A 22689-nucleotide genomic window follows, 5' to 3' on the forward strand; every position below is an offset into this window, starting at 1 on the left:
TTTATTATCCCCGTGGACGTCTAATACCATGTGCTTGGTGATTGATATCAGCGACACATGATGCCATTTTCGGTCTCTACATTAATTTTTAAATGAATATTTGAGTTAATGTTTGTCTATGTGAATAAAACATGAAAATGGGACTCTGTTATTCATACCACCGACTAGGATTCTGTATCAGTCAAGCTACAGAATCATTAAAACTACGGGTAATATAGAGTCGTTTGAAGAAAATGTTGAAAAAGTGGTGAATAATTTAATACGTATTTACGAATAACGAGTTAGTCTTCAACTAGAACTGTCGCCAGGATGGCTGACTAATACCCCCGCAATCTGCAGGAGTCAATGGTGAATTGGAACTGTTAATTAGAGGCTAACTAAGATAACCCAGTAATATAGTGACCAGTTGCCATAGCAACCATAATTTTGAAAAAAAAGTGGCATGCACATCTACACATGGTCCTCTATATTTGTGTGAAGTTTCATTGAAATTGGCCATTCAGTTTAGGAGGAGTTGTCCGGACAAACTTAAAATTATGGTTCTTATCGGAAAACCTGTTTATAGTGACCAGTTGTCATAGTAACCATACTTTTGTGAAAAATAAATTGGCATGCACATCCTCACATGGTCCTCTATATTTGTGTGAAGTTCCATTGAAATTTGCCCTTCGGTTTAGGAGGAGTTGTCCGGACAAACTTAAAATTATGGTTTTTATCAGAAAACCTGTTTAAAGTGACCAGTTGCCATAGAAACCAAAATTTTGAAAAAAAAGAAAGTGGCATGCACATCTACACATGGTCCTCTATATTTGTGTGAAGTTTCATTGGAGTTTAGGAGGAGTTGTCCGGACAAAAGACGGACGGGCGGACAGACAACCTGATTCCAGTATACCCCCCCCTAACTTCGTTGCGGGGGTATAATGAATAACCATTACTCTACTAGTATATTGGGTTAGTGTGATGGTATAAAGTACATGTATATTAGTCTAACATTACTCTTATACAAATGTACTATATTCGGTAAAGTCCGTGACAACTCTAAAGTCGAAATAGACACGTGGTTATCCTAGATCTATACGCATGTAGTAAAACAAAAACGTGACTATATACTGTAGATATAATTATTTATTGCATTTTGCTAGTGAAATATATAGAGGATATTGAATGGTTTTCCCGTTTAATATAACATATATTTCACGAGTATGACAGAATATCGATATTTTCACGAGTGCGAAGCACGAGTGAAAAATATCGAAATATTCTGTCATACTCGTGAAATATATGTTATATTAAACGGGAAACCATTCAATTTTCTTTTTATTGCATTTCATAAACTTAAAAACAAAATTAAAAACATCGAAAAATTAATAGCGTCAAAAAGTGCGGGAATCAGTAATGACGTCATCTCTTTGTGACGTTACTCCACGTCAACTTGATGGCGCCATTTCGGAAGGACTGATCAGCGCAATTTAAGCGTTTTCTGCTGTTATCGGCGAATATGTGCATGAATAGCTAACGTCAAGTGGGTATTTTGTCAAAAACTAGTCAAAATATTTCGGAAATACAGCAAAATAACCCAATTATCTATCTCCGCTTCGACCGGAAAAATGGGCAAGTTTCAACGAGGTGAATACAAAGGTCCGCTCTAATTGGTCGAAAACGGAAAACCTTATATTTTCACTGCAAAATCTTATATTTTCACTGCAAAATCTTTTTTATTCACTGCTCATCGCTGCAGTGAAAATATGTTTTATTAGTTTGATAATTTTCTATATTTCACTGGCAAAAATGCAATAAAGAAATTTATCAAACTAATATTACTTATATTTTCACAGAAGCGTTGAGCAGTGAAAATATAAGATTTCCGTTTTTGGCCAATCGGAGCGAACCTTTGTATCCACATAGTTGAAACTTGTCGATTTTTCAATCGTGGCGGAGATAGATAAATTGATTATTTTGCTGTATTTCTGAAATTTTCAGACTAGTTTTTGACAAAATACTAGATGCTAGCTATTCATGCACAGATTCTCCGATGACAACAAAAAACGCTGAAATTGCGTTGATCAGTCCTTTCAAAATGACGCCGTCTAGTTGACATGCAGTAACGTCATAAATATATGACGTCATTACTGATTCCCGCACTTTTTGTCATTATTAATTTTTCGATGTTTTTAATTTTGTTTTTAAGTTTATGAAATGGAATAAAAAGAAAATTGAATGGTTTCCCGTTAAATATAACATACCTTTCACTCGTATGACAGAATATTTCGATATTTTTCACACTCGTGAAAATATCGATATTCTGTCATACTCGTGAAATATATGTAATATTAAACGAGGAACTATTCAATATCCTCTATTTATTCAATTAATAAACAGTAAAGGTCATTAAAGGTAGCTCTTTCTGTGCAGATGCGTCCGGGTGATGAATGCGTGTTAAGGAAGGCCGTGATATACACTGTCATGTTTATCTCTTTAATTTTGTGACAGTTCTACCTTACAAAAGAATACTGCCGAATACTACCAGATCATTTCTCTGATATGTTTCGACCAGGAACATAACCCAAAAGAGATTAGCGATCCACTTAAGGCCAAAAGCCATCAGGAAGTTTATGACTTATTTTAATCATTTATTGACTCTACTTGCTTTTTCAGGGTTGATAAACCGTTAAGAATGTAATAACAATGCTTCATTCGTATTTTAGATCTGCCATAAATCACCTGACTATTGTCTGAATTTTAGCTTTATTACCAATCGCCACACTATAACATATAGGCGCTTGAAGTTTAGCTTAATATGAGTTTGGATGTTAGCTTAATCACAAATAGCCAGACTATGACGTTGAAGAGGGTGTATTTTAGCTTCACTACAAATAGCCAGACAATGGCGAACTTGAGGTTGTACTTGAGCTTTATTTCAAATAGGTGGTTTATGATGTAGAGAAAGTTGTATTTTAGCTTTATTACAAATGGCCAGACTATGACGTTATGTTGACGTTAATGCAAACTGCCTTTTAAGGACGTAGGGGAATGTTAAGGTTCTATGTTATGTTTGTATTGATTGGTTGGGTCAGGGAAACATGGTTAAACGGTTTGTATGAGACATACGGGTAGATACAGCATTGGTTACGGAGATAGCGGCTGACGGGCTAGACCTAGAACTGTGAAATTCCTTGTCACACCTTACACTTAACAGACGTATGCTGGAATGTGCGGTATTCATTTAACACACGAACAAAGAAAATTTAAGAAGATATTTAATATTCTACTTCTTCAATAAATATTGAACTTGAGTTGGGCTTGAGTGGATATTCACATTGGTAATACATTTTATATGACCATGGTGGTTGTGGATGCGATCAAGGAATTCGCTGGCTACACCACAATACACGGATGTGGCCGATGTGCAGATTCAAAGTATCTCCTACAGAGGATATTCTGGTGTGTATTGACTCTTGGCTGTATGGCAATGACATGTTATCAGATCTCCCGGCTTCACAGGCAGTTCACTGCGTGAGTGCTACATGTTGTATTTATTACAGATGTGATGTCTACATGTTGTATTTGTAACAGGCAAGTCTAAACAAATCTTCATATCAGTCGCTTCAGTGAAAAGAGTTGTACAAAGGGACAGCGCGTTACTTTATTGAATGCATTTGTCGAAGATATAGTGCCGAAAATGAATACTACACTTAAGCATTGTAAAATATGTGTCATTTTATTGTTCTTGGAACAAAAAAATTAAAGCGTAGTTAGCCTTTTATGGACGAAGATTTCCCCATTGTCCATTATTTAATTGTATTCTATATATGAACGGGACGCTTTAAGAAAAAAAGAAACCACATCATTTGTAGTGATATTATCGGCATTGCATCTCTCTTTGGTGTCAATGTATACATACATTTACTTGTTTAATATAAATACCGATACCTGTATACATTCAACAAATATATAACAGAAAATGGCATTAAGATCATGAGCGTAAATACGTGACTGGAAAACAATTGATATTGTTTCCTTTGTTGCTATGTTGTACATACACATTCCCTGTGCTTTGTTCTCTACCATCCACGGCCAATACTTGGTCTTTCATATTTTATTTGTTTTTGTGTTTACTTTACCTTTTGGGACGCTTTTGGTCTGTATTTATTGATTCGTCATTTTCAAATTAATTGTATATATTCTATCATTATTTTTCTTCACAGAATTGATTTTAACATTTCGTTTTACTTTGTTGAATTTGACTGAGCATTCGGAATCCCAAAAGGCACCCTTGATCACTTGCTTGGTAACGGTAGGGTGGCGTGAAATATCAATAAAACTATATACAATTGTAAATGTATATTTCCATTTTCTCTGCATTGTCATTACTGTCTGTTCTTAATGCATTTGAAATATATTGAAATGATTGGAAGCTGGATGTAAATACCAATCAGACCCAAATAGGTAATTTTTCAAAGAGAAAATATCGAGTACAACATCAGTTCAAAATATTAATGAAGAGATTGAGATGCTTGAATCATTTCCATATCTAGGGGTATTGATAAGTTACAACGGGATTTTATTTTAAAGCAGAAACTGATGGAACAGTCTAAAAACGCTATATACAAAAGTATGCTGTTTATAAGAAAATCAGAAATATTCCTTTACCTGTAGACCTCCAATTAAAAATATTTGATTCTCTTGTACTACCAATACTTTTTTTTCTGTAGAGGTATGGAACTATGGAAATAAGTGCTATTGAAAAACTACATTTGCAATTTTGCAAACGTGTATTATGTGTTAGGGGAAGCACACTGAACTTTATGGTGTATGGAGAGATTCACTTTATGTATTGAATTTAAAAGTAGAATAATTATGTTTTGGTATAGATTGATAACGTGTAATAATCTGTCCAGTAATATGTATGACTTAATGTTTCATTTACAAACAAATGAAACAATAGAGTTTAAATGGTAAAGCAATGTTTATGATATCTTTACAGAAACTGGTTTAAAGTACATTTGACAGAAATTATTTGAAATTTACTGTAAAACAAAGATTGCAAGATCAGTTTATTCAGAAATGGTTTAAAGATATAGACCTCCTCAAGAGGACATACTTATTCTATTTTCAAAATAAATTTTAAAATCGAAAAATACCTAGTTAAGCTAAAATAAAAAAAAGACAAGCCATACATAAGTTTAGAACATCCAATATGCATTTACTAATAGAAACTGGAAGATGGATAGGGATTCCGAAAGAAAATAGAGCTTGCAATCTTTGTTCCCATGACAATGGCGATGAATATCATTATCCTTTCAAATACGAACATGTAAATGTTCTACATTTTAGACAAAATTATTCTTAATCATTATTGTAATTATTCTAATATCAACAAAATGCAAGGCCTTTTAGGTCATCTGACCCAAAGGATCAGGATGACCTATAGCCTTCATGCTTCGTCCGTCGTCGTCCGCCGTGCGCCGTCCGTAAACTTTTCACATTTCAATCTTCTTCTCAAGTTCCATCAGTTGGATTAATCTGAAACTTGCCAGAAATGATCCTGAGATGGTCCTGACCAAGTGTTGTTATTTTTTCGGGTCGGTCCGAAATCGAAGATGGCCGCCAGAGCCGCCATTTTTAAAACACATTTTAAACTTCTTCTCACGTTCCACCAGTGCTATTGAGCTGAAACTTGCCTGAAATGATCCTGATATGATCCCCACCAAGTGTTGTTATTTTTCGGGTCGGTCCGAAATCCAAAATGGCCGCCGTGACCGCCATCTTGCAAAAACACATTTTAAACTTCTTCTCAAGTTTCACCAGTGCTATTGAGCTGAAACTTGCCTGAAATTATCCTGTTATGATCCCGACCAAGTGTTGTTATTTTTCGGGTGGGTCCGAAATCCAAGATGGCCGCCATAGCCGCCATCTTGAAAAACACATTTTAAACTTCTTCTCAAGTTCAACCAATGCTGTTGGGCTGAAACTTGTCAGAAATGATCCTGAGATGATCCCCACCAAGTGTTGTTATTTTTCGGGCCGATTCAAAATCCAAGATGGCCGCCATAGCCGCCATCTTGAAAAACACTTTTTAAACTTCTTCTCAAGTTCCTACTGTGCTGTTGGGATGAAACTTGCCAGAAATGATCCTGACATGATCCCCACCAAGTGTTGTTATTTTTCGTGCCGATTCGAAATCCAAGATGGCCGCCATCTTGAAAAACATATTTTAAACTTCTTCTCAAGTTCACCTGTGCTGTTGGGCTGAAACTTGCCAGAAATGATCCTGAGATGATCCCCACCAAGTGTTGTTATTTTTCGGGCCGATTCGAAATCCAAGATGGCCGCCATAGTCGCCATCTTGAAAAACACATTTTAAACTTCTTCTCAAGTTCCACCTGTGCTGTTGGGCTGAAACTTGCCTGAAATGATCCTGATATGATCCCAACCAAGTGTTGTTATTTTTCGGGTTGGTCCGAAATCCAAGATGGCCGCCATAGCCGCCATCTTGAAAAACACATTTTAAACTTCTTCTCAAGTTCCACCAATGCTGTTGGGCTGAAACTTGTCAGAAATGATCATGAGATGATCCCCACCAAGTGTTGTTATATTTCGGGCCGATTCAAAATCCAAGATGGCCGCCATAGCCGCCATCTTGAAAAACACATTTTAAACTTCTTCTCAAGTTCCTACTGTGCTGTTGGGCTGAAACTTGCCAGAAATGATCCTGACATGATCCTCACCAAGTGTTGTTATTTTTCGTGCCGATTCGAAATCCAAGATGGCTGCCATCTTGAAAAACACATTTTAAACTTCTTCTCAAGTTCCACCTGTGCTGTTGGGCTGAAACTTTCCAGAAATGATCCTGAGATGATCCCCACCAAGTGTTGTTATTTTTCGGGCCGATTCGAAATCCAAGATGGCCGCCATAGCCGCCATCTTGAAAAACACATTTTAAACTTCTTCTCAAGTTCCACCACTGCTGTTGGGCTGAAACTTTCCAGAAATGATCCTGAGATGATCCCCACCAAGTGTTGTTATTTTTCGGGCCGATTCGAAATCCAAGATGGCCGCCATAGCCGCCATCTTGAAAAACACATTTTAAACTTCTTCTCAAGTTCCACCAGTGCTGTTGGGCTGAAACTTGCCTGAAATGATCCTGATATGATCCTGACCAAGTGTTGTTATTTTTCGGGCCGATTCGAAATCCAAGATGGCCGACATAGCCACCATCTTGAAAAACACATTTTAAACTTCTTCTCAAGTTCCACCAGTGCTGTTGGGCTGAAACTTGCCTGAAATGTTCCTGAGATGATCCCGACCAAGTGTTGTTATTTTTTTGGATTGGTCTGAAATCAAAGATGGCCGCCACATCCGCCATCTTGAAAAACACATTTTAAACTTCTTCTCTAGTTCCACCAATGCTGTTGGGCTGAAACTTGTCAGAAATGATCCTGAGATGATCCCCACCAAGTGTTGTTATTTTTCGGGCCGATTCAAAATCCAAGATGGCCGCCATAGCCGCCATCTTGAAAAACACATTTTAAACTTCTTCTAAAGTTCCGACTGTGCTGTTGGGCTGAAACTTGCCAGAAATGATCCTGAGATGATCCCCACCAAGTGTTGTTATTTTTCGGACCGATTCGAAATCCAAGATGGCCGCCATAGCCGCCATCTTGAAAAACATATTTTAAACTTCTCTAGTTCCACCTGTGCTGTCGGGCTGAAACTTGCCTGAAATGATCCTGATATGATCCTGACCAAGTGTTGTTATTTTTCGGGCCGATTCGAAATCCAAGATGGCCGCCATAGCCGCCATCTTGAAAAACACATTTTAAACTTCTTTTCAAGTTCCTACTGTGCTGTGGGGCTGAAACTTGCCAGAAATGATCCTGTGATAAGTGTTGTTATTTTTCGGGCCGATTCGAAATCCAAGATGGCCGCCATAGCCGCCATCTTGAAAAACATATTTTAAACTTCTTCTCAAGTTCCACCAGTGCTGTTGGGCTGAAACTTGCCAGAACTGATCCTGAGATGATCCCCACCAAGTGTTGTTATTTTTCGGGCCGATTCGAAATCCAAGATGGCCGCCATAGCCGCCATCTTGAAAAACACATTTTAAACTTCTTCTCAAGTTCCACCTGTGCTGTTAGGCTGAAACTTGCCTGAAATGATCCTGATATGATTCTGACCAAGTGTTGTTATTTTTCGGGCCGATTCGAAATCCAAGATGGCCGCCATAGCCACAATCTTGAAAAACACATTTTAAACTTCTTCTCAAGTTCCACCAGTGCTGTTGGGCTGAAACTTGCCATGTTCCTGAGATGATCCCGACCAAGTGTTGTTATTTTTTGGATTGGTCTGAAATCAAAGATGGCCGCCACATCCGCCATCTTGAAAAACACATTTTAAACGTCTTCTCGAGTTCCACCAGTGCTATTAAGCTGAAACTTGCCAGAAATGATCCTGATATGATCCTGACCAAGTGCTGTTATTGTCGGGTCGCTCTGAAGTCCAAGCTGGCCGCCATAGCCGCCATCTTGAAAAATACATTTTAAACTTCTTCTCAAGTTCCACTAGTGCTATTGAGCTGAAACTTGCCTGAAATGATCCTGATATGATCCCAACCAAGTGCTGTTATTTTTCGGGTCGGTCCGAAATCCAAGATGGCCACCATAGCCGCCATCTTGAAAAACCCATTTTAAACTTCTTCTCTAGTTCCACCTGTACTGTTGGGCTGAAACTTGCCTGAAATGTTCCTGAGAGGATCCTGACCAAGTGTTGTTATTTTTTGGATTGGTCTGAAATCCAAGATGGCCGCCATCTTGAAAAACACATTTTAAACTTCTTCTCCAGTTCCATTGGTGCCATTGAGCTGGAAATGGGTGAGGATGTCAAGGAAGGCGAGCCAACATAGTGTTGTTATTTTTTCGGCCTTGTAAAAACTTTGAAATGGCCGCCATTGCTGCCATTTTGTAACATGATTGCGCAATCATGGTTTTCCTGAACAACACCTATTTCAAACTTCTCAAATTCCACCAGTGGGATTCAGCTCTAACTTACCAGAAATGATCCTGAGATGGTCCTTACCAAGTGTTGTTATTTATCGGGTTGGCCAGAAATCCAAGATGGCCGCCATCTTGAAAAACACATTTTAAACTTCTTCTCCAGTTCCACTGGTGCCATTGGTGAGGATGTTAAGGAAGGAGGGCGAACAAATTGTTGTTATTTTTCGGCCTAGTAAAATCATTGACTTGGCAACCATGGCGGCCATTTTATAACATGATTGTGCAATCATGGTTTTCCTGAACAATGCCTATTTCAAACTTCTCAAATTCTACCAGTGGGATTCAGGTCTAACTTACCAGAAATTATCCTTAGATGGTCCTGACCAAGTGTTGTTATTTATTGGGTCGGTCAGAAATCCAAGATGGCCACCATGGCCAACAGTGCCACTATATACTTGCTACAGAGAATACATACTACAATAATATAAGGGTTTTAATTTAGAATCAGGTGACCGTTAAGGCCCCTGGGCCTCTTGTTACCATATGTAATGTTAAAGTTTTGTCAAATGTGAGCAAACTTTTGGAAAAATAGAAGTATTACTAAAACAACATTAGAAAGAATTACTCTTGATACGTATGGGTCGCACTACATGTAAAGGTGCTTCTGACCGAATTTGTATGTAAACTTTATTTTATAACGATTGCAAAACAAGTTATATCAACTTATATTTATTTTGGTGGCGCGAGCAGTATTACTGTTGGAGGAAACTGGATTACCCAGAGAAAACCCACGTGATCGGACGTTTGACACCTTACCTTTTCACGTCCGATGGGAGAATCGAACCCCAGCCATCTACGTGAAAGTAAAGTGTGTAACGACTGTGCCACTCAATCACCCGCGGCCAATCAATATTCATTCAGTTAGTACAGGGTATTAAAGGATTATCCTCTATTTCCCATATCGTACCCCCCTCCACATCCCCACTCCCAGTATGCTACAGGGGGATAACAATCAAAAGGCATTTAGTTAATCATAACTAGTATTGAGATAAAGGATTAACCTCTATCTCAACTATCGTTTCCAGCCTCCTCTCCCTCACTGTTGTCTCACCCAAAACGATGCCTCTGGTCAAATTTGTTGAAAACCATCTCAGACAAGTAGCATTGAAAGAAAGTATCTCTATATCTCCTATTAGGGCCATCGATGTTAAATGTTTACCTCTTCCCACAGGAGGCTTCGAACCAGGAACCACTAGTTATAAAAAAATGTTACGTATTACAAAAATTAAATTAGGTCAAAATGCATTCAGTTGTTAAAGAATAGTAGGAAGGGATCATAGAAAAACGCGGGCACCTGACAGGTCATATGCTTACTAAGACCAGGTTAGCTAGAAATTATAAAAATAATGAAAAATACGTAACGGGGTTTTATATTGGTTATAAAAGTGATAGTAATCCCAGATGTAGTAAACGATCTCTATGGATGGCTGAATGCTTTAGAGCGTAACGGCAGAATGGTGATATAAATAGTGTCATAAGAAATGCATGAGGAAGCAGTATACTCAACCGGGGAAGTAATGGGAAATAATTAATGTTTAATAAATCCTAATGGATATACGGCGTCTACAATGTTCATGTGGTATTCCCCAAGGTACAGGAATCGTCCATTAAAACAAAATCCGCGATAGCGTCTGTATTTTATCCTCGAAACCATAGTTACGTAGTATTGTACGAGCATTTTATAGTTTTGATCATTTGTTTGCTATTTTTGTCGCAAAAACTTTTAAAATATCACCTTGATATCAGGTGTTAGCGATTGCGTGGCCTTTTAAAGAGATTGTAAACTAAGAGAATAAGAGAATAAAATAATATTTCCTGGATCAGTTTTGCTATTTTCAATGCCTAAAATCCACAGAGGCGTTTATTGTTCAAATTCAGTTATCCAGGATTATCTTACCGTATAACGCCTTTAACTACACATTGTTAGCTAATGATTTTCAAAGGCGCGATGATATGTTTATCTATATTACGTCCATTATTTTTATCGAGGTTCGATCTAGAAATAGAATGAGTCTTGCTTAAGATAGTTTGTAAATTGTTTGACGTCCTATCCACAGTCATTTAAGGATTGTCTATACTCTGTGTGCGAGATGCATATATGTGTAATATCTCTATGTCTTGGGAGACGGCTGTGCGTGCGTATATAGTGCTACCTCACTGAATCATGCTGCCGAAGTCATGCAGAAGGAAATCCCATCCGTTCACATTATACCGACAACTAGCAAACCAGTCGTCACACGCCCGAAATGCTGACCGATTAGTAGAAGGAAGGACAAACCCAAAGTATTCCTTGCAAGGGCAAACGCTCAACTAAAGGCCAAAAGAGAGGCAGTGGCAAGGGAGACATTAGGAATAAGAAAGTGTTTAAGAAAGAAGAGGAAAAAATAGTCGCCTCTTGCGAATCCTTACGCCCTATCTGCAGGGAAGAAAGATTAAGGAAAAGCCCATCACCCTGGATAAATATGGCATTCAATGTTGTCTCTATTGTTGTTTGGAGGAATTCAACACCTTCAGTAACAGTAGTTTATGCCACAGTCGTTTTGAATCCAGGGCATGGTTATGAAATAATTAATGTCTGTCAATCTATTTCACCTATTGGACGGACAATTACAGGAAACAAATAGGCAACCGCGCAAAATATGATTTCGTATTACAGCTATGTGCATTTTTTCAGAGGACACCTGGCGACATCTTTAGAACTAAGCCCGGGAAATGTCACGTTTCCTGTGTTCCGGTTCTGCAGTCTTAATCCATGTCCGTATTCTGCCGTGAAAAAGAATAAAGAACTGATGGCTATATTGTATGCCACGCAGCAAAAATTTGGAGTGAATCTATCGGACTTCGACAAGGCCGGGGAAACCACCATTGTGAGTACAACTTACTACATTGGTGTTTAACTGTTTCTGAAAATAAATAAATAAAGTCCATATTTATTAAATGTTGGCATAACTGATGGACTTCTTGATATTTAAATTTATCTTAAACGCATAAACCATTTCAAGATGTTTTTGCATATTACAGATATCAGATGCAGTGAAGACGGCATCCTCCTCGTACAAAATAAGTAAGTTTTGTAGTTGTCCTGATCCTAACAAAATGTGTTGTAGTTGTCCTCATCCTAAAAAATAAGTGTTGTAGTTGTCCTCATCTTAACAAAAAGTGTTGTAGTTGTCCTCATCCTATAAAATATGTGTTGTAGTTGTCCTTATCCTATTAAATCGGTGTTGTACTTTTTCGTCCTCATCCTGAAAAATAGGTATCGAAGTTCTAATCCTAAAATAAATGTATCGTAGTTGTTCTAATCCTAAAATAAATGTGTTGTGGTTGTCATCATCCTAAAAAAATAAGTGTTGCAGTTGTCCTTATCCTAAAAATAAGTGTTTTTGTTGTCCTCATCCGATCAAATAGATATTTTAGTTGTCTTCACCCTATCAAATAGGTGTTGTAGTTGTCCTCACCCTATCAAATAGGTGTTGTAGTTGTCCTCACCCTATTAAATAGGTGTTGTAATTGTCTTCACCCTATGAAATAGGTGTAGTCCTCATCCTATTAAATAGGTGTTGTAGTTGTCCTCATCCAATCAAATCGGTGTTGTAGTTTTTCGTCCTTATCCTGTAAAATAGGTATCGTAGTTGTCCTCATCCTATAAAATAGGTGTTGTAGTTGTCCTCATCCTATAAAATAGGTGTTGTAGTTGTCCTCATCCTATAAAATAGGTGTTGTAGTTGTCCTCATCCTATAAAATATGTGCTGTAGTTATCGTCCTTTTCCAATAAAATAGGTGTTGTAGTTGTCCTCATCCTATAAAATAAGTGTTGTACCAAGCTAATGACTTTACCTCAGTATCTGTACCGAATGCGATACTGTTATCATATGCTGATTTCAAAGTTACTAATATTACTTTTTATAAGAATTTACATCCCAAACCGCCAGTGCGACAATGCAATTCGATATTTAAGTAAAGTAAAGTAAAAGTTAAATATCTAATATATCCCGCACTTATCCGCGACTAAAATGCACATCGTTATAATAGTTCTCGATCTCTGAATATCCCGGGTACTTGACTACAATCCTTCGAGGGGTTCGGATTTATTCTTTAAACAATATTATGACATCTGTAAATAACCGCAAGACTCAAAAATTAGCATTCATTCATAATGATGACAGATATTTTTAGAAGTTGTATGAGTTCTGGGCTTTTAGTATTGTTGTTATTTACTGTTTCTCTCTAATCTACGAAACCGAGCACTTGTGTTTCGAGTGACAAAAAAATAAATATTACAACAAATATTTATTCTAAAACATCAAAAAACACATTAAACAATGTTACAAAGTCATACCGTGACCAATGAATTTTCATTTGCACGAGGATCACTTCCTTTCATTTGTCAATGATAGCAACAGTATTGACAATCATTCCTTAATTTTTCACATCCTCGAATTCATTAGTCTAAAACATACCCTGTCATTGTGTTGTGTTAATGTTGTTTTTTCCACCTTATATTTGTTGATCTTGTGATGTTTAATTTTTTGTGTTTGGCAGCGTTATCTTTTCATGCATCGACAGCGGAGTCGCGATAATTCAGTCAGTAGAACAATTGACAAGGCCAACAAGAAAAAAGATCAGAGGCGGCTGTTTATATCACTTCCTTGGACGATTTGTTTCCTATGGAAGCTTATATCACCGATCGTCTACTGTGTCCCGTGTCTAGTCACACAAAAAAGTGATGTTATGTCCTGAACATAAAATTATGAACTACCAGCTACCAGATAGTCCCGCCATGTAGTTCAAAAACAGCGAACAATCTCATCACCCCAATCTGTTGTCGATAGGGTTATATACATTGACGCATGTTGTAATATCGTCTATTTTATGATTATGTATTAAAATTAAAATCATACTGTATCGCATAATTGAGTTAACAAATACAAATTGTTATGTGCTTTGTTTTAAAAAAAAAATAATAATGCACACCCAAAGAATTCTCACGAATCGCAGGTGACCTTGCAGAAGCCAGAAAGTTGTTTGTGCAAAAACTCCAAGTCATCAAGGAGGATTACGGCGACGACGATAAAGACCCGTTTTCGTTCTCAATTGACGACATTCTACTGAAGTGTACATTTCAGGGCACAGACTGTGTTGATAGCCCGTAAGTTAAACGTTACACTCTTATTTAATACAATTAGTCCGTGTATAGGTACGATTATTTAAATGAGGCAATACTTAAAATTATAACGTGTTCTGATTGAATAATATCTTAAATCGGCCCGCTCTTTTCAATTGTAAAAGAGATGGTTTAATCATATTGGTTTGAACTGTGTCATCAATTGTAACGATACCATATTGTTAATTCATTTCAGGTTGCATTTTGCAATACAACAGGATGAATTATATGGCACATGCTATGAGGTTAAAGCTCCAAACGTCCCTGTTCATACAGCCGGACCAGAACAAGGTGAGCTATTATCTACCTTTCGTTGAATGATCTGCATCCCTTGAAGAAAACACTTATTGAATCTAGTGGTTCACTCTTCTTGCTAGCAATGCTATCTGTTGATTAGAGTTGTTTAGAAACTGTTTGGTGTGATATTGTCCTATCCGCAATTTAAGGCTCGCCTCTTCGGTGTGCGGCAACAAGCTGCAATATTTTCTTGAGTGTCTCCTTGCACGGAACGTATGCAGACTATTTACTGCTACCACTGAAGTATATTGACAGGAAACCTTAACCGGGCACAGTTTACTGGCAAAAAGTGAACATGTCATCCCACTCCTAAAAGTGTAGCAGCTACTTTTTTTAAGGGATAATCCAATTATGTCTCTACCAAAACCTAGTCTTTCTCAAGAGGCAAAACTAAACGTCAATGGCGAGGCCGTGTCAGATTAGGAAGACAAATTTGTTAGGAAGTGAGGTCAATATTAATCATACAGGTATCTAAGATTTGAGGACACGGTGCATGGATACCTAAGACAACATAGTAAATCTGTTTAGCAAGCAAGTAATATCGATTGATTTTTGTTTATATCATATTATTAGATTAGGTTAATATAATGCTGTATTGTCAAGATTTTTTTTTCCAATAAAGGACTGGAACTTTTGATTTATCTTAATCATGAAGAATTCATCCCTTTTATTGCGGAATCCATTGGTATCAACACTCGCATATATGGCAGCGGAAACAAAAATTCATTCTTAGCAGAGAGCTCAGACGGCGTCAAACTGTCGGCTGGCTTTGATATCCGCATTGCAATGTCGTTGGTGGGTACTTTTGAAAGTAGTACATAATTCAGATTTGCAAAAGACTATGCATTATTATCTCTCCCACACAATGTACACAGGTCGGTTTACCGGTGTCGGTATTTCTTTTTACTTTAACTGTTCATATGTAATAAGAAGCCTCACCATAAGTTGTATGTTAATGAGGATCTGTACAATTTTCAAATCAATAATTTTATGTTTATTTTTACCACAAAACCCGGTTAATGTTGTTTTGTTTCCTTTATACAGACAGAATACAATAGAAAACCAGGACAAAATCAGAGATGTGACAATTCAAATCTGTTCCCTAACATACTGGTATGCTTTTATTGATCTCCGCATCTTTCTTTTTAAATAAAAACATTCTAATCCCACATACCAAATTTTATCGTACCACATCAAATGTTTATTGCTTATTTAGACAAAAAGTTACCTTTGTTGTTAACACAATGAAAATTATCGTGTTTCCTGACTTTTTCGACACTTTATATCTGTCTCGTTACAGTCATGTCTGGAGGAGTGCTTAGCTAGCCTGGTTGCAAGGAAGTGTAGATGTGAAAATGACTACGGAGAATGTCAGGGGACTACAGGTACATTTACCGCTCTATATAAGTACAATAACATCACTATTTATAGTTCTACCTTGCCAACAATAACTGATCTACGATGGCCCATATACGCCTGGAAAAGACGTGGTCACAAAACTGCATATGCAGTTGGTTAATGCCCAGTTTCGGACCCATTTTATCGTTAGATTCTGCTTTGCTTTTAACATATTACTATATCATTTGATAATTCCCGACTGCCTGATGAAGCACAGGTGGCCCATTGAGACGGCCCACTTGACCTTATAAGCCTAGGTGTTATGTGTGGGTAAAACCATAAGGTACAAATGTTAAGGGGAGGAGACAGATTGAAAGAATGAAAGGTTGGGCAACCTTGATTGTCGATAATAGGAAAACACTACATGCAGTCAAAATGGACTTAGAATTGAATGGTGCATCCGTGATCTCAATGGGCCACCCGTGCTTCATCAGGCAGTCGGGATTTATCAAATGGTATGTAGCAAAGCTCGAAAAGTGGCAAGGACGTTACGGGCCAACACTGCGTTGTCAAAATAAACAAAAAGCAAAATCTGACAATGAAATGTGACCGACACTGGGCAAAACCAGCTGCATTTGCAGTTTTTCGACGACGCATTTTAGGAAACTGCGGACAAACATTAAGTGCGTATGTGTATTTTGTAGAGGTGTATATGGACCGTCGTACTGATCGTATCAGTTAAACCTCTTTACAGAATCCCGTACATTGTAAGCTTTGCATCACATATTTTACTTCCTTGTGTTTTCAAAATAAAACATCGATTTCGGTAATTACGACTACTTTATCTACTCTATAATCATTGATGTTATGATGTCTCATTCTCGATATGCGATGTGCTGTTGTATACGCCATGCTGCATTTTATGTATTTCATGTACAATCTTTTTGTGACTGATAGGCCGTTCGGCCGAAAGTAATAAAATAATTGAAAAAAAAGCGTATTATGTATATATGAACCCTTCATACCTGAGTTCCTGTCACAATACAAACTTTCTATTCAGATCAAAATCAGTGTTATACAAACATATATGATAATGAAATAAAAATAAATATAGCTTGATACTAGATGTCTCTTTGCTTAGATTTGCAATGTAAGAAGCTTATCCACCAGACCGTTCATTCACATTGTCCTGAATGCAAACAGCCATGCAAGTAAGTCAACCATGATTTCTATAGACGTATTTCAAGCTTAATTAGGCATATATTTTTGTTTGTGTCTTGTGGAAACGATAGCAACCGACATAAACATATAGCATATGTAACGGTCTATGTGGTATCATGCATATGTTATCTCTCTTAATAAGGCCCTATTCTATTCTATAACAATGTAAAACCTTACATGGAAAATATATATATAACTTCTCACGTGCTTATGTTGATATTTTGTTGGACTATTGAAATGCTCCTGCGACTATACTGACCAATGGTTAGATATAAGGTCAGAAATGTATGATTTGCATTACTCTTCGAAATTCATTTATTTACTGATAATTTTAAATGTCGGCAAAAACTTATTTACTAGCTCTTACCTTAATTTTCGTTCATTAATATTATCATTATTTGATACGAAGTTAGCATATTGCGTTTATCAATAATCAATTTAATTTCACCTGTTAAGTACTGTCTCACTGAATTACGTGTGGCTAATAAAAAAAAGTCCTTCCAATGACATATATACTTACTTGATAGATGAAATATAATATTTGCAAACACACATAATGAATAGTAATTATAAATGATAATAAAAAAATTTATGCAATAATTAATTCAATAAAGTAAACCTCAGCTTAAACAACACCTAATACTCGGTCCTTCTCTGCTCGTATTTTATCAATTGATTCTATACAAATATTTATTTTTTGCTCATATTTTGTCCTCGTTTTGTCACTTCTGAGTTACATTTATGGTTTCATCATTATGTTGGTATTCTCTGTTATTTTTTAGATAACATGATTAAGTTTTCAGTATACGTTGAAACGATTCAATAAAGTTTCTCACACTTCACCAGATGGATTGTTAACCTGATAAAGTAACAGTTTCAAACACTATTGACACATATAATGTCTTATTTCTAGGAAATATTTACTAAACCCTGTTACCGATTTAAGGATACTATTAAGAATCTTAGATGATTTTAACAAATTCGAAATCATATAACAATTACCCTCGTATGATTATATTTCAAGTGAGAAGAAATTTGAACAGTTTATTACCATGACCCGCTGGCCATCCCGATCAATGGAGCCAGTGATCCGTAAAATACTAAATGACAAGAATGAAACGGCAACTTCATTGAGGTAATAAGTGAATTTATTGACGTCTAATTTCATGCATTTGTAACCGTGCCATTACAAATTTATTTCAGATTTTATCACTAATTGCATATATGCCATAGATATTTTAAGTGATCGACTGCGACAATTCATGTCGATTATTCCCACCTCTTTCAGGTATGCAGGCGTTTATTTTAAACTGAGGTTGTTTGCGATCGAATTACCGTTCTGGTTTAATCATGTTTCAGTGACAATGTGATGTTGGTGCGGGTGTACTTTTCCACACTCACAGTCGAAGCTTTTAATGAAGAAGAGGCATACACGGTACGTGTCAGGTATATTAATTTCAACGCAAAGGAGTCAGTGGAGGACCATTATCACTCCATAATCAAAAGACGTGTCACAGGAGTATTTAGTATTGGTTTCTCTTCTTGCAAATTCCAAATATATCACAAGCAATGTTACAATAACACACACACAAAAAACGGAGGCAACCGTTTAGCACTGTGGCTGTAAAGCACACAAGCTTCGTTCTATATGACCTGATCCGGCAGGGTCTATAGCTGTTGTTAGTACATTCAACTGGGCAGGTTTTTCCACGTGCACGGGTATAGGGTCATGCGGGGTCAAAATGAAATACTCAATCCATCCTTGCGCTCACCTCTCATACGTCACCATAACAACTCTATACACAGGTACACAGGACATCATATGACACAGGGACTTGCACAAACATTACATACGATACACAGCACAGCGCAAGTATCTATACATATTACATGTGTTGGTCAAACTTTAATAACAGTAAGATGATAGTTTGACCATCGTACAGATATATATATACCCACCATTCTAAAATGTACGTGGAAAGTCTACATGAATATATGAACTAAACTATTACCGGTTTGAGATATCAAGAACAAATCTGCTTAAACTGCATTTTATTGACAGAGTTCACCCTGTTCTGTTCGTTTTGGTTTTTAACCTGTGTATTCCATACCCAATATCAATCACAATTCCTTGTATGTTTTCGCCAATTGATTAATATTATTTAATGGACAGGAGGAAAATTTTGTCAGCGACATCGGAGGGACAACTTGGACTTTGGATAGGCATGTCCGTGCTGACATTGTCAGAGCTTTTCGAATTGGTCATTCTTATCCTGATTGGATTATGTGGAAAACGGAAAAGTGATACAACGCCAGTCATTCCTATTAAGTTAACAGCGCCATCATCTGGCACCACACTGGTCGATGAAGTCCAAACCTAAATGAACAGATGTTTTATTCAGCTTCTGATATTTTCTGGCACATGAAACACACCTGTTTTTGTTATTTTCCTCCCGTGTGTTCAACAATGCAGAGAATATGAATATGTCTTTAAGGACATGGTGAATATAATAGGAAGCAGTCACGTTCTTAGATTTAGAAATAAAGAATTTTTATTAGACTTTTAAGATATAAAGAATGGAACGATAGTACATTGTTCATTCAACTGGTCTGTGTAAATATAATGTAATGAGTTATTTAAAACGATTCTGTGGAAATACTCCGCAGACCTCATCCAGAGCAGGGGACCTTACTGGATCATTCGATGTATGTGTGGAAGAATTTCGAGGAATTATTTGACATGCTCTTCATATATGCTCTGGAAATGATGCGGTCAGTGAGTTGGAACCAAGGTCATATCAACGCTGGAAACTATTCAATAGGAGAAGGCACTTTGAGATATGTGTAGAAAGCTAGAAAGCTAGAAAGCTTTGCCGAATTATTTCGCATTGTTTAGTAGATATTCTCTGAAATCAGTGGTAAGAAAATAGAATGTGTGAGTTAAGAGGAAGAATGAGTATTCTATAGCTTCCTTTTTCTACTCTCTCTCTCTCTCTCTTCCTTGCCTCACCTTTCTCTCTTTGTTCTCTCATTCTCACTCTTTTAAGTTTTCTCCTTTTCATTCTTTCCGAAAAACTATTCTTTTTGTGATCAGATGATGTTTATTATAGAAATTCATGCAATATATTGATGTCGCATTCGGACCATACCTTAGAGCTGAGAAAATAATTTATCCCTGAGTGTAGTTAAGAATAAATTTTTCAGTTTACATGAATAAAACAATTGAAATGAATTAAAGTGGAAAAGAACACTAAAACAATATTCCAAATGTGGTCTAGGTGAATCCGTACACCGACAGGACGGATTGATGTCTTAAAACGTATATTTTCCCAAAGTTTAACCACTTATTAATCCCTAGAATCTGTCATGATTCAGACGGTGATTAAGGACCTTCTAAACTTGATCTGGCAATCTGAAACTAAACTTATTAAACGGGAAGTATTTTAAAAAGTTTCTACTGAAGGATGACTGAAAATGATTGGCATTAGTACATTTATCGGTAAAAAGATGATGTCAACCAATGGAAACTACATCTTGAATCAATAGCTTTGAAGAAGAAAATTAAGCAATTAATAAAATAACTGCCTTGGGAATTGATTTCATCCAGATGTATGAAATTAGCAATGCTTTTTCGGAAACGTGTTTGATGCATGGGTAATGGTTACATATAAGAGATACAGAGCCTTGGATGATATAATTAAATCTCAAATATGGCCCTACCAATGTTTCACTATCGACAACAAATCCCCCTTTTTTATATTCAGGATTGATACAATGACGGTATACTGTTTGTATTTGTCTTTAAACATTAAATAAATCTATTTTCAGTTTTCAAATTAAAAAAAAAATATTTGAAATAGCCTCAAGCAATTTTATAAAGTATTTGGGAATATGTGAATCAATGAAAAAAGCGTATCGGGGAAAAATCTACATAGTGAACACCAACTAATTCCATAAAACTTTAATATTATTCAAAAGAAAACAGGATACAAATACATATATAACATGTTTTGATAGTGATTTAACGAACTAATAGAAAACAGCTAAATTAAATGGAATGTATATGAAGAAATTGAGAACTCGTTAAGTGTGACTTCTGTAACAACGAGATAGAAATAATTTATAATGTGGTGGAATAAATTATCAACATAAAAACGGGCCTATTGACTTTGCTATTATATATACAAAAGCCTATAAATATATTTATATTTTCAGCTAGAAAATACAAGAACATGTTCATAAATATGCTTCAAAAATGCTTGACATATAGGTACAAAAGTTGAGAAAAAAAACTGGCTCAAACAAACTTTCAACACAATATGGGGTAGTGGACTATCCATTTTGATGAGTAAAAGGAAAGATTTTAAGGGTCTTGTCTTGTGCCTTTTTTAAATATCCATCTTACTTAACATATACTTCATGTACGTAATATACAATTACAATGTAGTTGTTAAGTGTTAGCTATCCCCCTTTGTGCATTAATTTACTAAGTTTTTATTGAAGCATGGGCACATTTTCAAAAGTCCAACCTCTCCAATATTAGCAGAAATGGAATATTAGATCAGCCAATCTTTGGAAATCATTTCATCCAGTACAACAGAATGCCTACATTTGTTACTTCCTTTCTAAAAAGTAACATTTTTGCAGTTAAAGATTGATGGGATGAGCGCAGAAATGATTTTAAAGAAGATCGTGAAATATACAATTCTTGACAGATAAAAGAAACTGCATCTCTGAACTGGCGAAATTAAAACATGCGTTTCCGAACGAATGGTTTAATATTCTAAAAGGAAATGATGCCAGGGTAAGAGAATGTGTGTACCTAATAATTAACGCCAATCTTGATATAATAGGAAAAGATGCAAAACAAATATCTTGCGAAAACCTTAAACCGAAAATGATAGCAAATGAAATGAACACAGATGGTATTCCTTCATGTAAAATGAAATGGGAATTCGAATTTCTAAAACTATTTTATTGGGAATTGATATGGCAAAATATAAAAAAACACTATAACCACAACGCAAATTAAATTACAGTGGAAGTGTGTACATAATATTATTTATACCGAATCAAAAAAAGACCCAAATCGAAGATGGTGTTCACCTTTTTTATAAATGCAGTATTATTAATTATTATTAAATTATTCACAAATACTAGAACATATTCCAGGATTTAGAGAAGAAATGTTGGTAATGAAAACGTGATTCTCGGATATCCAGGAAATGATAGTCTCCCTGTGCTTCTCAATACAGCACTACTCTCATTTACATGGTCAATATGGAAATGTCGAAATGACATAAAATACAATAAAAAGACATTTACAATTCATATCATTCATGAAAAAATTAAAACGCTATTAGTAAATAATCTAACTACAATTTGTATGTTCATGGAAACAAAGAAAAGAAAAATAGTACCAACAGATTATGTGCAAAATATTTTAAGTACTATTTGATATAATTACTAATATAATTCAATATTATAAAAGCAATGATGTTATTATTGTATGTTAATGTTTGATAAGATATCGAGCGATTAAGAATGATGAAAAATAAAAATCAACAGAAAAGTGCAATGATGATACATGTAAAACTGAGGTTCATGGTGCCTAG

At 36.2% G+C, this 22689-nt stretch overlaps 1 protein-coding gene across 1 annotated transcript; it reads left to right on the forward strand.

The window, feature by feature from the left end:
• The first annotated feature begins 3340 nt into the window (after nt 1–3340).
• On the forward strand, nt 3341–15337 carry LOC117332282 (amiloride-sensitive sodium channel subunit gamma-2-like). Its single transcript, XM_033891167.1, has 6 exons — nt 3341–3513; nt 11728–11920; nt 12075–12117; nt 14053–14203; nt 14415–14509; nt 15138–15337. The coding sequence occupies exons 1-6, from the start codon at nt 3341–3343 to the stop codon at nt 15335–15337; spliced, it is 855 nt and encodes a 284-aa protein (XP_033747058.1).
• Nucleotides 15338–22689: the final 7352 nt, after the last annotated feature.

Source organism: Pecten maximus, chromosome 8 (assembly GCF_902652985.1).
Source record: "Pecten maximus chromosome 8, xPecMax1.1, whole genome shotgun sequence".
Lineage (NCBI taxonomy): Eukaryota > Metazoa > Mollusca > Bivalvia > Pectinida > Pectinidae > Pecten > Pecten maximus.

Coding starts and splice junctions, on each gene's coding strand:
- LOC117332282 (XM_033891167.1), top strand. CDS start 3,341: ATGGTGGTTGTGGATGCGATCAAGGAATTCGCTGGCTACACCACAATA. Junction 3,514..11,727: donor CTTCACAGGCAGTTCACTGC/GTGAGTGCTACA, acceptor GCATTTTTTCAG/AGGACACCTGGCGACATCTT. Junction 12,118..14,052: donor ATCCTCCTCGTACAAAATAA/GTAAGTTTTGTA, acceptor CACGAATCGCAG/GTGACCTTGCAGAAGCCAGA.